At 42.2% G+C, this 18080-nt stretch overlaps 1 protein-coding gene across 2 annotated transcripts in view; it reads left to right on the top strand.

Moving 5' to 3' along the window:
- Window positions 1-18080, top strand: part of LOC103392269 (SH3 domain-containing RING finger protein 3) — a 90602-nt gene that overhangs the window by 54551 nt on the left and 17971 nt on the right. For both annotated transcript variants that reach the window (XM_025063957.1, XM_008328844.3), the window contains 2 exons: window positions 9442-9717; window positions 13959-14054. In XM_025063957.1, the coding sequence (XP_024919725.1) occupies window positions 9442-9717; window positions 13959-14054 (372 nt within the window). The remainder of the gene's footprint in view (window positions 1-9441; window positions 9718-13958; window positions 14055-18080) is intronic.

Genomic DNA, 18080 nt, shown 5'->3' with positions numbered 1-18080 from the left:
GTCTGACAGCAGGTCGGTCATTTGTTCATCGGTTCGATCCCCAGTCTTTCTGTGGAGTTGCATGTGCGTGAGTTTAGGGTGGTCTGTACAGTCTGTAGACCACCCTCATGTGAAGGGAGTCTGCAGGATGAAACTGTGGGAGAACTGTCTCTGTTCTGTCTTTGACTCGTGCTGGACGTTGACCTGGACATTTGAGAGAAGACAAGAGAGTAACTTCCATATAAACCACATGTGTCAAACTCAAGGCCCGCGGGCCAAATGCGGCCCGCCAAGTGGATTTGTGTGGCCCGCATTTCATTGCCTAATGATAAAGTCCATGCTGCTGAGTATCTTAACCTGACAGATTAAAATGTTTGGGGTTCAATTAAGGAAGTATTCATTAATACGTAATGAAGTAGTTACATCTGTACAGTCTTCAAAGGGGACCTGTATTTCTGATGCCCCCCGACACCCTCCCGGTGAAAATGAACGCCAACATACACTTCTAGTGGCCCGTTCGATAACTGAATTAATTTAAACACACTAAGTGTTTTGATTGATGTTTTGGGTTCAACTTTTTTTTTTTTTAGGAAAGATGTGAGAACCAACTCTCTCTCCCTCTCTCTCTGTTTCTCTCTCTCTCTCTCTCTCTCTCTGCATGAAGGTGTGTTTGTGTTCTACCCAAGTGTCTGCTCCACTAAAACAGCACAGCAAGACAGAATGCTGCTCTCGCAGCAGAGTGGAAAAAGACCTCTGCAGATTTACTATGCTATTACCTGGCTCACACTCACACACACACACAACCCTCTCGCTCTCTTTATATATCGCACACACACACACACACAGAGAGAGAGAGAGAGAGAGAGGAAGTGGAGGAAAAAGTTGTAATGGCCCACTGCCCCTCGAAGGACAAGTGAGCAAAAGGAGAGCGAGCAGAGTAATCACAGTTAAAGAGAGAGCGAGTGTCTGCAGGGAGGTGAAGGGATGAAGTGCAGGGCGCCCAGATTGGTTCAGTGCCGGAGAAATGGATGGCGATATGAGCAGAGTGGAACATCCTGTCCCATCTACAATCCATCACACACACACACACACACACGTACCGACCGTCTTGGTGTGGGAACGCGGCTAACATGAAGCAGCGGAGCTGACAGATGACTGAATCAAGAACAGGCCGTGTTACATTTCTGCAAATGAGGCTATTTATTCAATTTCATCCTCAATTTCTTCTGAAGCTCACTTAACCCCGGAGCGTGTCCACATCCTCTACCCAGAATGCAAATGTTTTTCTGCAACTCAAACCTCCAAAACGTTGCACCGTTGCTTCGACAACGATACAAATCACTGTAATACTCCCCGCAGTTGTTTGTCACACTCCTCCAAATATTTGTAATGTGGTATTTCTGTCCTGGTATAATGAGAAACTGTTCAAATTTAACCAGAATGTTCAACTCCGCTGTCACATGCAGGTTAGTGGTCCAGCGTGTGGGCGTCCTGCTGCTGCTGCTGTTGTTGTTGTTGTTGTTGTTGTGCCAAGTTTTCAACTATTGGAGAACTGTACATATTAATGGCGGCGCGGCTTCATTTAAAAACACCGTGCGTGCACAAAAGCGAGCCACCAGGATTCGTATGCGGCACCAGCCACGGACTGGGCTCTGTTCCCGTACAGGTGCGCAGTTGTGAGCGTGGAGCCGGCGGGGCTGAGCTGAGCTGAGCTGAGCTTCTCTCTTCACCTGCAGTCTGTTATTTTGATGACTTGCCGTGTTCAGGCCGTCAAAAACACCAACAAACATATATTTCTGTTTACGTTTGCGGTTCTTATTTATGGCATTTCTGTGGGATTTGATTCACAGGGATCACAGTGTCAGCCAACAAAGTACTGCAGTAGTGTTGGACAATAAGGCTGAGGAAGGAAACTGTGATAAAAAAAAAATCTGAATATATTTTAGAAAATCAAACCTTACATTTGGGAATATAACATATTTTCAGAGGTGAAGCCTTTTGAGGTTTTGTCTCTTTGAATCCTTGTCTTGAAGTGAAGTCACAGCTCACCCTCACAGATGGGAAGAATAGATACAGACGAAATATTTGAATATATTATTAAAGATAATTGTGGAAGTGACCTGAGAGTGAGAGAAAATAAATAAATGTACATACAGTATAGAAGACCAATGGATAACTGCTACTTTTTTTCATTAAGTTATGATTAAGTACAAAAATTAAGACTAAATCAAGTTGTAATTGTAAACATCAACAGTGCCCCCTACAGTCCAAGAAGATGCAGGATTAGGCTGATGGAGCCAAGGAGAGTCTCATATATACTGTAAACACTGGTCTAGGGATGGACTGGTGAACTGCCCAGGTTTTACCCCACCTCCCCTCTCCCCCCCCCCTCCACCCTCACCCCCACCTGACGACTTCTATCATTGGAATGAATGCGATCAACTTGCCTTGAGAAGTCGATGCAGGTTTTGTTTTATACGTTCAAATCTGAAACTTTTGGACGGTGACAAATATGGCAGGAGTTTTTCATTGAATTGTTCTGTTATTGTTATTGACTCTCCCACTGTTTCATTTGAAAGGAGATGTTAATTATTGTCTTAATTAGCTCGGTTGTAGTGTGTACTCGTGTAGTACTACAGAATCCCCTCGTACTACAGAGAAATATACTCATACTCAGTCCAAAATACTAAATAACACATTTTATGCCACACAGTATTTCCGCCCCGACAGTCAGGCAGCTCCTGGTGTACGGTATAATTTTGCAGTTTTATTGTCAATACTGTTTTCATCTCATACACACTGATCCATAAACTGAGGCTGGAATAAGTCAGAGGTGTATGGATCGAACCAGTGAAACTTTCATGTTACAACAAACAGCTCTAGGACCCTCAATATGCCCCCACAGTGACAGGGGGGGGGGGGGTCCCCACAACTTTAGTATTTTACCTTAAAAAAAAAACCAAAAGAGTGCAGCTATGCCAGGAATACACACACACACACACACACGTACGAGAGACCTCAACAGATGGGAATGGTCTTTGTCGTGGTTTATGGAGTTCCTCTGTGTCTGTGAGTCAATGTCCCTGAGGCTAGAACAAAAACACACACACACACACACACACACACACCAGAACGCTCATCCCTGTGGGGCAGTAATCAGTGTTTGTGGATTTTTGAAATGCACATAAGGGACGTGTGTTCTCACGGCTGAGTTTGACTTTGACTCTCTTTAATATGTTGATGTTGGGTTTTTTTTCATTTATTATTTCTGACCAAAAACAACCTTCAGAATAAGAATAATAATTTTTTCTTTCCTTTTTTTTGGGGGGGGGGTCTCAGCTTGTCTTCAAACAAAGGCAGCTCCGGAAACAATGACAAATTTTAAAGTTTACCAAAAAAACAAACAAACGCTCTTTAGAGTCTATTCAGACCTAATGAATGATTATTGCTTCAGACGCAGACGTGTCTCCTGTGAGAACAGTTTTAATAAATGTAATACTGCGGATTAATTAGTCTAAATTGACGTTGTTTGTGACTCGGTTTTACCTTTTCACACTCTGAATAACAAGTGTTCATGTTGTAGCCAGACTCCACGGCAAGTTCAAAAATGTAAACCAACGAAATAAAAATCTGTTCTCATTGATGGACAACGTCAGGGAGTGAAGAAAACAAGGGTTTAATAGAAGTGTTATCATTAATCTTTGATAAATATACTAAAGAGAGTTTAAAAATAAACATGACGTAGCATTTAGGTCAGTTTGTGTTGGGTTTTCTTTCCAAAAAAATTTGGAAAAATTGAGGGTTAGGGGAATTTGTGTTGGGTTTTCTTTCCAAAAAAAATGGAAAAAGTGAGGGTTAGGAAAAAAAAAAGACAACTTTCAATTAAACAAGCAAAAATAAAAAAAAAAAAGACAACTTTTCAATTAAACAAGCAAATAAAATTTAAAAAATCTTATTTAATATATGATTGACATCATGGTTTTGGGCAGGATGTGCAGGTTCGTGGGTCAGAATTTGCCCCTGGACTTTGAGATCCCCGTTTTAATAATAACATTTTACTTAATTTGTGTGTGAACTCTGAACGTTCTCTCAATGTGTGTGTGTGTAAGGGGGGGTGGGGGTGGGTTTCCTCCAGGGACTCTGGTTTCCAACCACAACCATGTCAAAAACATCAGTTTTATTACACTGCTACCAAGCTAGCATCACTGGCTACCCAGGATAGCTATAAGACTGAGTATTTTTTATGCTAATGTTAATATTAAACATTAGCTTTTTGCTGAATAGCGTCAACCCCTGCTGCTAAAACCAATTTCTGATCCAGTTTCTTGGGATGAATGTGCCAGACCATAATTTTACTGGTGTGTGCAGCATATCGTAGCGTAGCTTCTGTTCTCACTTGAGCTATAAAGAACGAGTTACAGAACCCTGTTTCTTCCTTTAATGTCATTGGAGGGACTTTTACGGTGTTAGAGGGTTGGATGTGATGCCAACAAGTAGCGTAGCCAGAACGTTTATAGAGTAAAACATATGTTTCAGGGGTTTATACAGTACCGTGAAAAAAGCTAACCAAAGGGCTAACCACGTAGCCGAACATCAGTCTTAGAAGTTGAAATAAAGGAACAAAAAACCACTATCTTTTTTTTTTAATTGCTCCAGAACTGCCTTGAAAATCTCAATAGTGTCTAATTTTATATTTGAAAAGTTTTCCTCCAGCTTTAGTGGCAGCCGTGACCCTGATGACCCTCCAGGGTTGGGGGTGGGGGGGGGAGGGTTGAAAAGGCTGAAAACATCTGCTGATGATCTCATCTATTCAGAATCAGAACCAGAATCAGAACAGCTTTATTGATCCCTTTAGAGTGAGGGGGTGGGTGTAGTTATTTTGTTTCAAAGCTGGGATCATGTGAAGAAAAGCAAGCGGTTTATACTAAGAATAAAAAATGTTGTAGACTTCTTAAAAAAAAAAGATAGAAGTCTGTAAGAATAATCATCAGCATAAAATCTACGTAGTAAAACACTTAACAGTCGGCCCTCGCTGTATTGTGGATTTTAAATGTGTTCTTTTATTGCAGATTTTTCGCTCCATCGTAGGTTTTTGCGGTGTATCAAAATTTTTACATTTTAAATATTTACAACATTTTCATTATTTTTGTGATAAAATACACATTTCTAGCTTCAGAGGGGAAAAATTATAAAAATTAAAAAATTAAAAGACATTTTGTAACACGTACAAGGTATTACAAGAAGTTACCTGTATGTACGGGTAAACAGGATTTGTGAAAGTTTTGTGCCAGGTTTCCTGCCCTACGATGCCTCTTGGAGGGTTCGTAAAGGGTTAATATATTCGTAAATAATATACAGTAATAACTATTTAAGACATTTTGTAACACGTAAATAATATACAGTAATAACTATCACTTTTGTTTTGCCTATCAAACTAGAATTCTCCGACTAAATTGAACAGTTAATATAACTAGTGGTCTCAGACCAGGGACCGTAGACGCAGGTTACCACAGTCCACCCAGTTTCACCAGTAGCCCTAGGTTGAAGAACTAATTAGACAGTAACTAGTCCCAGTTTGGGAGGACGCCCTCAGCACAATGACCTCCTTTCCACCGGCTTCAAGGAAGTTGACGACGAGGCCCTGCAGCGCTCGGTGGGAACTCACCTCTCCTTCAGGGAGACTCTTTCACTGTGTCGTAAACTCACTCCTGCCATAGGAGACGTTTTTATGAAATATTTTACACAGTCAGGTGAAGGAACCCACAGGATTCTGGGAAAGATTCTGGTTCAGACCAACTGAGAAGCAAACACTTTATGTCACATTTGGGGGAGAAAAACAAAAACAAAATCTCCTTAAATTGTTGTAATTCCCGACCTACCAGGAAGAAAATTCTCCTGGTTTTTGGTTATTAGCAGAGTCATTTGTGTAAACACGGTTGTAAATGAGGTTTTGTGGCGGAGCAGGGACCATAAGTTGCTGTCTCATTACTAGTACTGGTGGGTATTTGTAGTAGCTGGGAGTAGCAGTCGTACTGTTGTTGTGGTGTTTGTCTTTGCATATATTATGCAAACGATTGTGAGTCTTTTCTTGTTGCGTCAGTTTTGACTATAGTACAGTCGGGAGTCGAAGCCTCAGGGCGGCTCTTTTCAACACAGTGTCTACAGACGAGAGTGTGTGTTTGTGTTTTTTCTTCTCGTCTCTTTTTTTTTTTTTTTTTTTGCTTCACGCTAGTTTACCTCAATTTTCTTCAAGATAAAAACCTTTTCATCTTTTTTCCCCTTTAAACCTCTCAGTTTTTTAGTGTCTTCGGCACCGCATCCAAGTCTGGAGGGAAAAGATGAGATGGACTGTGAAGTAAAAAAAAAAAAACTTCATCAGATTGAAGTCAAAATTACATGAATGTACGTTCTGGGAAGTTGCTACCTGGAACTGTTTTTTTTTTTTTAAACTGAGATAAGGATAAATTCTGACTCATGGCTGAAATGTTGACTTTCTTTCTTCTCTGTTTTCTCATCTGTTTCGACCTCATTCTGTCCTTATCAGAGTTTCAGCCGTTTTTGGTTTTGGTCACGAAGGTACATTTTCATTAAGGTGGAAGGTGTTTGCACAGGGAGCTGAAGAAATCACCCCCCACCCATCGACCTACTCCCCCAACCCCCTTCCTCTCTCTCTCTCTCTCTCTCTCTCTGTCCTGGTAAATATAACTATATTCTCATATCAACTCATTAGACAGGGATAGACAGGCAGAGGTGAGGGAACAGGTGAGGAGGGGGACTGTACGGGGGGGGGTGCTAATGTTGCTTAAAGTAAATTCAACAAACAACAAATAAAAAAATAATAATTTCATACCTCAGTGATGTCACACTTCCTGTCTCTGGCGTTAATTGTTTTAGCACCATGCCCACCCATGTGGTTTGGGGTTGGATCCTACTGTAGTGGGCTGCATCTGAGGTGGGATCTGTGTGAGGTTGGCCAGTGTGTTCATGTGTACTAGTCAATTATTAATCAAATGCAGTCCGACACTCACGTGCTAGTAATTAGTACCAGTACAAGCAGTACTTTTACTGTAGTTGTTAAATACCTGACTCTGTTGGTCTTCAGAGTATTACTACAGTACGCTTCAGTTCTAGAAGTCTGCTGTGTCTTGTTAGTGTTGGCGAACTGTTCTGGAATATTCCACTGATTTTTTATTTATTTATTTTTTAGCAAACTCTTCACTTGCCACCTCTGCAAACGAGCAGCGGCTCGCGTTTGGGGGCAAAGGTCGGAAACCTCTGCCCCGGAGCATCAGGTCCAGAATAATGTATATTAAAATTTTGTAGGTGTGAATGGGTCTACTGTGACCCACACTGTGGGATCCAACCCAGACTCGGTGTTAAGAACCTGCAGGGAGTCGTGCCTCACGTTGGCGTTTTTTAAAATTACAGTGTTTAGCCCGAGGTAGTTGTGGCAATTACCTGGCAAACATTTTAATAATCAGTCATAGCTAACCGACCACTGTGGGAAATAAAGTGAAACCTAGAACACACATCCAAGTTACTGTGCTCCACCAATCTGTCTCCAGGGCAACATATTGGATTTTCCACTCTTTTTAGTTTCTACAGTTTGCCTTCTGGGCTCTAGGCTGCCCCCCCCCCCCTTCTCCCCCCATTAATTTACTGATCACTGCAGGAGTCAGAGCCTCGTTTGAACCATACCGCTAATGCCGTCCTCCATGAATGTTATTATGAAGAGAGCAGAGAACAACAGAGGCAGAAACATCATTAAAAGTAATGCAATGGGTTTTACTGTCACCTAACAAAGTAGAAAAACATTTCCTCCTGCGATGGTACAACGGCAATCACTAATAAAAAGAGAAAAAAAGAACAGTTCTGAGAAAAGCAGGAAACGGTAAAAACGGAGGTTTTCAAGGTGTAGTTATCTGTCATCGTTTCCACACAGTGACACTAATGCTTCACAGCAACGCTTTTATTACTCTGTGGAGGTTTCAGAAAGGACTTAATGCTCTCCCATCACACCGCTGCCTCACTGCTTATTGTATTGTTTAAACACAGTGTGAGGCAGCAGATAATGAACGTCCTCTTTTTACCTTCAGCCTGTTTCCCTTCTGTTACCTGGAGGTAACTTTTAATCTTCCGTGGCCAGACAAACGGCTTACATTTCCACAGACGCTCTGGTTAAACACTCCTGAGCAGTGATTTTTTTTTAACTCTTACCACTGTAGTGTAGTACCTAAAATATTTGTCTCGCAAAGTATCACCAGTGGTACCACAACAGGAGTACCACATATGAAAAATCTAGTCCTGGTAGGATTGGTAGTCCATTCATCACACACCTTACACTGAACCTACACATACATAAACACACACACACACACTGGTGCTCATATCACTGGGTTGACCTTTTGACCCCATGATTCCCACTTCCTTTGTGTTGTTTTGGAGCTGTTCACCAAATAAACCTCTGTTGGTGTCGCAGTTTTAAAGAAAATATATCAGATTCCGTACCACTAGAGGGAGCCATTCGTGGTATACTACTGCTCAAAGTTGTCCTTGCATGACTTGGCATTACACTTGGGCTCCCTCTAGTGGTACCGATTTGATCTGATTTATCTGTTGTGAACACTAGCCTAATGTTGCATCATTATGGAAATATGAAAAAAAAAACAATTTTTCGAAATAATTTTTCCTCCTTCATTTGGAACTGAACCTGTGATCAGTTCACACTTGCAGCCAATCAGAATGACTGATTTCACTTGAAACAGATTTGACGCTGCGTTTGCCGCACGGATTGAGTGAATCAGGAGGCGATGAAGTGCGTCAGCGTTAATGTTAGTGTGGCAGAAACAAACAAAAAGACGATTGTCTTTTTAAATGGTGAATTCTGCTTCATCCTTCTGCCAGATGGTGCTAACATTAACATTTACTGTTAATGTGAACTGAGTTACTGCTGCAGAACGTCAGCAGCAATTAGAGGAGAAACTCAATCTGCCGAGAAAAAGAAGTGCTCTTTTATATCACAGTGCTCATCAACTGGCGGCCCGTGGGCCCGATCTGGCACGCCAAAACATCCAATCCGGCCCAGCACTGGAATCCAAAATAAACATATTTAGATGTTAGACAAAAATGTGATTTTTTTTTTGATTGTCCAGCCCCCAAGTTATCTGCCCAGAAAGAAATATAGAAAATATAAAAATATAGAAATACAAGTATTTCAGCTCCTGAAGTTTGAGGTGAGACCGATGAGCAGAGAACAGTGGACTCTCCTCTTTCCTGTCTTTTTACAGACTAGACCACAAAGACCTTGATGTCACTTCTCATCACTAACACATGAAACCAGATGACTCAGCTCGGCGTCTCCACCCCTCCTGAACCCCAGGATGTGTTTATGCCCTTGTTTTGTTGAGCGTTCAAGATAAAAAATGACTTCGAGTTTAAACAAAAACATCTTTGTTTTTTCAGAACATCCCAGCGCTGCCGTGCGGTAAGGCCCTCTACTCCTACGAGGGAAAAGAACCCGGCGATCTCCACTTCTCCAAGGGTGACATCATCATCCTGCGCCGCAAGGTGGACGACAACTGGTACCACGGTGAGCTCAACGGTTGCCATGGTTTCCTGCCTGCGAGTTACATCCAGTTGTTGCGTCCGCTGAGCCAGACCCCGCCGCAGGGCAAAGCACTGTACGACTTTGAGGTCAAAGACAAAGACCAAGACAAAGACTGTCTGGCCTTCAGCAAGGTAACACACACGCTGTGCACACACTCTTCTGAGGAGGCTATTTTTACTCCACACACACACACACACACACAGGCTGCACAGATGTGAGGGCAGGATATACGCAGAAATACCAGCAGTGTACATTCAGAAATAGCTGCCCACACGTATCTGTGGGTAAAAGGCTGGTTCTGTGGAAGATTGATGATTCTTGTACTCGTACAGTACTTCTGCGCAGCATAAAAAAAAAACTGATTTCTACAGTGTTTTACTTCAGGAACTGCAGTTTTTTTACTTAAGAGATTTAATATGGATATAATTTTGTCTCGGACTGTGTCGTTTTCGTCAAAGACACGGTCAACGATCTTCTTTTCTTTAACTGAAAACTAACCTAACATCATATGGGCAGCCAAATTACAAAGACTGATAAAAACGACTAATGATCCAAACATGGACGAGGACCAATCAGAGCTGGTTTCTTCATGTAAACAGGAGGAACTAATCAGGGAGAGAGCCAATCAGAGCTAAGTTTGTCACCTAGAACAGGAGTCCCCTGTTAACGTCAGTTAACTTCAGTTAATGTCAGTTAACGTAGCTACGACCAAACCACGTGTGATCGTGATTGATTTTATTGACCAAAACAACACAGCGAGACAAGTTTTTCAGGTTTGACGTTTTACGCAATTACAGCAATTACCAAATATTCAATCAGTCCTGAATGGAAACCTGGTAAAATGATTAATGCTTTGCAAAAAGTGTTTGTTATTTTTTTCTCTAAAAACAGAAAGGAAAGGAACCTAATGTTAGCCCTGAGATGAGGCACAATCATCGTTCCTTCGAGTTTCAAAGTAAAAAATACAGCTCAGTAAAACGTGTTAGTTCAAGTTAGATTCGAGAGACGTAATGTAAATTATTTTAGTCAACAAAGGACATTAGGAAAATACAGCTCAATAAAACGTGTTAGTTCAAGTTAGATTCTAGAGACGTAATGTAAATTATTTGTCAACAAATTTAAAACCTCTAAAAAATGACATTATTCATCCGTCTTGAAACTTTTTGACCATCCATTTTTTAAGCTGTTCCATTAAAGCTGAACGAAATTATACATATTATCACCATCATGTGGCTCTAGTGTAAACTGATAACTGAAATTAGCGTCAGCAGCAGCTCTTCTCCTGGAACACCAGGGACAAATATCTCTTTCAGTGTTGTCAAGAACAATGCTGCCCCCCCTGGCCCCCGGAGGTATTTCTGCAGCTTCTTATTTCCTCCGGCCGGGTTCAAATTATATCCAGTCTAATGAGGTCATGTGGCCGCCGCGGTGCGTCTGATGGTGTTCCGGTCTCAGGACCGTGTCATCATCACGTCGTGTACTTTCTTCAGTGATGTTTTTGAAATCGCTCTCGAAGTCTGGAGACGGTTGTTGTGACAGGAGAGAGAGTGTGTGTGTGTGTGTGTGTGAGAGTGTGTGTTCAGTGGAGAGACCGGGGCAGAGCACATGTACTGCTGCTCCCTCTGACTGAACACGGCCGCCTGCTAATTAGTGCAGTGTTGTACCGCTGCTGCCCCCACTGATGTCTCTGTTTGATTCTGCTAAGGTCGGCCGCTTTTGGGAGTACGAGTAATTATCCGCTGAACCCAGTGACCCCCCTTTGGATTTAGTCTTTCTTTTTCAGAAATGTAATCTTATTACATATTTAATTGATTACTTAGGGGATGGTTGATATGGTCGGAAAATCACATTGGTCGATATTCTCTGCTCAATCTTGAGATTTGATCGATATCTGGATATCGCCCGACCCTCACCCCCGTAAAAGGGAGGGAAAATAAAATAGCAAAGTCACATACTAGTTAGATAAGTTGCACAGTTTTTAAAAAAAATAATTTCAAAGCGTTGGATACTAAACAAGCATATATCACATAGGGAAAAGACTAAAATTAAATAAAAAATGTTTTTTATTTTATTTAAATGTACACATTTAATAATAAATAAAAACTAAAATTATATTGCTATATCGTAAAACTTTTTCGTTCATATATATGGTTCAACTGGAGGCCCGCGGGATGAATCCAGGCCACCAAACTATCTAATCCGGCCCACAACTGGATTCCAAATCTGTGAGGATCACACGTATTAGTAATCATTTATCACGTGTGTGTGTGTGTGTGTGAACTGGGAATTATGGGTAAAATGGCCCGTCACCTCATAGTGCCTCTTCAGCTTCAGTGTGAAGACGTTGATTGTCTGTTGCGTTGAAACAGAAACTCATTTGTCCTCACACCTGGGTCAAACTAACTGCTCATCCTGGCATCAAACCCCAGTGGTGACAGCATCAAGCTGTGCGGCCACCTTTCTCCCTGGCAGGGACACGGGGACTCACCGGAGGTTCAGTTCAGCAAGATACAGACGTGTCCTTAATGAAAAACCAGGTTCACCTTCCAGCAGGACAACGACCAGGCCAGGATTAAACAGCTGCCGCTCAGGGAGGACCTGTCAGTGTGGATGTCCTTGATTGGCCCAGCTGGAAACCTGAAGTGAACCTGTTTGAACTTCCCCAGCGACACCTGACGTTCCCTGTTCCGTCAGCCGGAGCCTGGGAAGATCTGCGCAGCTGAATGGAGGAAAATCCCTGAAGAAAAAGATTTATGTTAAGTCATATCTGAGCAGAGTTTAGGCTGTAATCACTGTCAGTCAGGCTGCAGCTGCAGCTGCACCGGGAGAACAGCGCCTCCCAGCCCTGTGGAGGACGGCAGGCACTGCAGTTCACTTCATCAACCGCTGTGTTTCATTTTATAACTTAACACTTATTATTATTTTATCCCACCCTGCATTCTACTACGCATGCAGTATAGTCCAGATTGGATCCAGGGTTCTTACACTTTCACAGTTTCATCTGATCCAGGGTTCTTACACTTTCACAGTTCCATCTCCCCCGTCTCTCTCTCTCTCTCTCTCCATCCCTCTCTCTCTCTTATTCTTCCTACCCTGTAATGTCTTTTACTGCAGCACACAAATCTCCCTTGGGGAGTTGTAAAGTCATCTGTCAATGTGCAAGTTGAGGATAAAATTATTAACCCCTATGAAGCAGGAAATCTGCAAGTGCTTTTATACGGAGCCGGGATTTATTTTACTACAGTATTTCCAAGGTCTGCGTATACTAAGAAAGTACTTGTTTTTTCATCCGTGGCACCATCCAGTGATGAATGTTAACAGAGTGGATCTGACACTAAGCCTTTAATTTTCACTTATACTCGTCATTTTAAAATGTATTTCATGATTGGAGCGACCCCTAGTGTTTGCCCTTTGACACTGATTTAGGGGGAAATAGAATCTGATTCAGTCAAGAATTGAGATTTTATCAGAGCAGACAGAGTAGAAGTACATACAATATGAATGAATATATTCAATATATTAATTAAATACAGGACATGTTTTTGAAGCTGATTTTCTTTCCTTCTTTCTTCTCATTGGTTGATAATATGTCATGTGACATCACTATGATGGCACAGTTCAAGGTAACTTCATCAACAACATGTCCTGAACAGGCAGCCTCCCGTCTGCTCGTGTTCTCCTCCTGCAGAGCCATTAGCATCGGCGCTAAAAACAGCTAACCAGACACAGCAAAAACAAAAAGTCAAAAATAAAGCCAACATAAAGGGCTAACCAGACACAGCAAAAACAAAAAGCCAAAAATAAAGCCTAAATAAAGGCCGTCTTAGTCAGAGCACTCTGAGGTGGAACTCTTTGGTCAAAGAGAGGTTGTCTGTGTTTTTTTAAAAAAATGAAGAAAAGGGAGACGTGGAACACAAAGAACAACATCCCCACAGTGAGATGGGAGATATGCGAGGTCACAGGGTTTTGTAAACAAAAGTACGCCACGATGTTTGAGGTTGTTTACAACAATGAACAGTTTTTTTGAGGTTTTTTTTGTTTTTACTTCTTAAATTCACAGTACAGACCGTCTGTTTCTACAGCAATAAATGGACATCGGTGACGTACGTCATGAAGCGATCAGGTGATCAGTGTGTTTATTTGAACCTTCACCTAAAAGACAGTGAACGGTGTTGTTAGCCACAGCTAACAGTGAAGCCGAGCCAGGGTTAATCTGAGGGTGGAGAGAGATGGATCGATCCTGAAGTGTCTGGAAAACCAGACGTGTACTTTGAAAGAGGCTGATGTGATTTGTATGTTAGGACAGACAGCGTGTGTGTGAGTGTGTGTGTGTGAGTGTGTGTGTTGTCTCACTCATTTCCTCTCCCTGCAGGATGAGGTTCTGACAGTAATCAGGAGAGTGGACGAGAACTGGGCAGAGGGCATGCTGGGAGACAAGATTGGCATCTTCCCTATTCTCTATGTGGAGGTAATCCCACACACACACACACACACTCACACACACACACACACACAGAGAGAGAGAGAAAAGGCTGCACAAGCAACTGTGCGGCTGCAGCAGAATTTATCATCCTGCTAATTTGGAGAGGAAGGAAGACATTTTTGTGTCTCTTAGGGAAAGTGTGTTCTGTCTACTTTGCTTTACTGCAGTCTTTATTTGACAGTGTGAAATGTCACCCAGAGCTGGAGGATCGGCGTCCGTGGATCCTCTGTGCTTCACAGCAGAGCAGGCGTTCTGTTCACACATGGTTTCAAAGGTGGTGGTTTTTTTAACCAGACATCGTTGTGTTTTTTCATGGTTCACGGAAACATTTCATTCATAAAGGTTAGTGCAGGCGTCGGCAAACTACGGCCCGGGGGCCGGATGTGGCCGGTTTGGCTTTTAAATCCAGCCCGTCGAACTTGTACAAATTATTTTATTAATTTCAAGTATCGTTATACTTTTTTTTTTTTAGGGATATTGAGCTGAAGCAGAAGGGACGCAGCCATGCAGAGACATTTTCATTTTCAGTATTTTCCACTGAGTGGAAACTTTGGCAGATTTTCTTCCAGTTTTATAGTTTTTCTCTGGTGGAAACATTTTTATTTTAGAAACTTTGGCAGATTTTCTTCCAGTTTCATAGTTTTTCTCTGGTGGAAACATTTTTTTTTTTTATGCCATCTACATGTCATCAGTTTCACGCTGATGCTTCCTCAGAGTAGGGTTCTGTTTTTATTTTCCCTGATGAACCGTCAGACATTTTTAATATTAATGATTTCTTCATTCGTCCCAAAGTGGAAAAAAAAACTGTTCATTTGTAATTTTTATTTCATCAGATTTGGAGGAACGAAGGAGTTTAAAATGAAGTTTAGTGGAGATTTAAAGCAACAATGTGTCAATGTGGGGGGGTCGACCATAGTACGATCTACCAAAGTGAGGCGCTGCAGACATCATTTGGGAGCTGGTGTAAACTTGAATGTTTTTATTTTCCTGTAGGTGTAGAACATGTAATAGTGTTAACTGAAGTTCATACAGAAGAACTTTAACTTTAGGAAAATAATTATGGGATGCACAGACGGGCATCATCTGAGTGTCTGTTGTACATTTAATCCCTTCAACTGTAAAATTGCAGCAGAAATGCAAATTGGATTAGAGGGACACTTTTAATTCAGATGTTTCTCTGAGGAATTTTCTCTCTGCCGTGAAGACGCACCTCCCTGAACATAACGCCGTCTTTCACCATGCCATTCCTGTCAAGCCTGGAATGACGCTTCCTTTAATCCTCGTGCAGCTGAAAATCATATTATGCACATTTTGCTCCTGGTTTCCTCTGAGGACATGGAAAAATCACAGTAGTGGAAACTGGAAGGAATTGGTGTTTTTTGAAAGATGGAAAAAAAAAGAAAAAACCGTTGTTGTTGTTTTTGGATTTCTCTTCTTCACTCACCACAAAGTTTGTGAATAAAAGGGTTCTCCGGTGGCCCTGTGGAACCGGGGGACGAAACCGTCCAAGGTGACGAGTGGTTCCACATCCTGGCTGGTGTACAGTACACACCGTGTAATAATAATAATAATAATACTGTAGGTTAGAGAGAGTCATTAATGTGGAGACCGTGGAGCGAGAGACAAAGACAGGCAGAGAGAGAGAGAGAGTAATGGCATGACTCATCCTTCATGCTGCTCTCAGCCATTAGTCTCTATTACTGCTCACCTCCTATTAAGTCGAGAGGCATTCACTTACCGAGACGTAATTATAAAACAAAACTTGTTAATATTTACGTCCATAAACGTGTGTGTCCATAAAAATCGATGTTCTGCTGTGAGTCGTCTGTAATCACGCCACTCCCCGTGGTCTCCTCCTCTCCTCCTCTCCTCCTCTCCTCCTCTCCTCTCTCCTCCTCTCCGCCTCCCCTCCTCCCCTCCTCCTCTCCTCCTCTCCTCTCTCCTCCTCTCCTCTCTCCTCCCCTCCTCCTCTCCTCCTCTCCTCTCTCCTCCTCTCCGCCTCCCCTCCTCCCCTCCTCCTCTCCTCCTCTCCTCTCTCCTCCTCTCCTCTCTCCTCCCCTCCTCCTCTCCTCCTCTCCTCTCTCCTCCTCTCAGTGGGTTTACAGCCCAGTTGGACTCTTTGTTTATCCAATCATGTCCCTGAAATTAGCTTCTTGCCCAAAATGACTCTCTTAGGCAATGGTGATTAAACTTAACACACACACAGGAGTTCCTATTAAACAAAGATCCATCAATAATTTAGAGATATCCATTACTCTGACACAGCATGTTTGTGTTTGTGTGTGTGTGTGTGTGTGTGCGGTTGTTAGGCAGACTCAGCTGGACTCCTGCTGCTCTGTCCCTCACTGTCGGTCACTGTCGGTCACTCAGTCGCTCATTGACAAACAATGTTATGATGTGAATGAAATCAACCTTTTTATAGACCAGATGTTCCCAAACCCCTGGGTCCCGGAACCATAGCTGAGCATGGGTCATTTGGCCCTGTTATTTTTGTTTGTTTGGTTTTTTTTTTGTTATTGATTATGGGAATAAAATATTCTGGAAAAATGACTAGGTTCTATCCCAAAACAAACATGGAGGATGCTGCTCAGAATAAAAGACTTTCAAGAACTAGAACTAGAACCAAAAACATGTGATGTTCACTGTTATGATTAGTTTTACTAGATATTATTGTATTGAATATCTTTATGTGACAGGTATTTTCCATCTCTCCGGAGAGCTAGCTGATTAGCTGATTAGCTGATTAGCTACTGGTGTATGTCTTTGCTTGAAAACATACTTTGTCCTTAAACTCATTTTACCTCAAAATATATATATATATATTTCTTCTGACCCCAGTGTTTCTGCTGCACAAACACACACACACACACACCTCCTACTGGCCGTGTGAATACATGGCCAGGCATGCGTCTTGCCGCCTTACCCTTTTCACAGAGCAGACATAACCCCCCCCCCAGAGAGAAATCATCCTCCAAAAGTTGCACACCTCCTACTGTACAGTTAGCTGGAAACACAGTGTTGGACCTCGGAGAGTTCATGCAGCCAAAAAGCAGTAAATGAAGAGTTGTTGCTGTCAACAGCATCTCTCTGTCTCTCTCCCCCTCTCTCTCTCTCTCTCTTATCATCGCTGCAGCAGGTCCAGGCTCTGTAACATTAGTAGTTAAAGACAAACTGACACAGCAGTCAGTGATGTGTGTGTGTGTGAGAGAGAGAGAGAGAGAGAGAGTCCAACCTCTACGTCCACGAGGTAAATGTTACTCTACTGGTTCTAATCTGAGATTTTTTTTTTTGAACAGTGTGTCACCTCGCTGACCTCACATGGGTGTGCGCGCACGTGTGTCAACATGCACGTCTTGCTCGCCCTCCAGTCAGTCTCACGAGAGTTAACGGAGTAATGTCTGCATTATCAATCCATCAAGCTCATTAGCATATGGTTGGGCTTTGATTAGCATATCTATTAATATGGAAATGAAACATCGCGGTTTTGCTCTCTCTCTCTCTCTCTCTCTCACACACACACACACACACACACCCATGCACAGAGACAGAGGCTGGCGTTCTCTTTCAGGATTGTTCGGCAGACTGAGCTTTTGTAAAACAGACATGATTTTGATGTAAATGAGGTCTGAACTCCATGTTGTTTATCAGCAACATATTAGTTGTGTCACTGTGTAGCTCTGGCCTGCGTGTGTGTGTGTGTGCGTGTGTGAGTGTGTGTCTATTCCTGCTTTATATTCATGGACCAGAAAAAGTTTACTCCGACCACGGTCCTAAAAGAGTTTAATAAAAAAATGGCCGACTTTGTCTGGTCATCGGAGAAAATTCTAAATTCTAAATTTCAGCCCGACCGATATTATCAGCTCGATATTAGCATATTATGTCTGTAAAAAAGTTATTGGTTTTGTCCTCTGATAATGATAACCCGATAACGCAATGCCAGGGTTTCGCTAAAATGATGTGTGCCCTAAAAATAATAATAATTTTGGGGATAAACGGCTGTATATTAAAGTG

This window comes from Cynoglossus semilaevis, chromosome 16, assembly GCF_000523025.1.
Source record: "Cynoglossus semilaevis isolate Cse_v1.0 chromosome 16, Cse_v1.0, whole genome shotgun sequence".
Taxonomy (NCBI): Eukaryota; Metazoa; Chordata; class Actinopteri; order Pleuronectiformes; family Cynoglossidae; genus Cynoglossus; species Cynoglossus semilaevis.
Note: the sequence above shows the minus strand (reverse complement) of the source record. Positions and strands in the feature narration are given on the sequence as shown.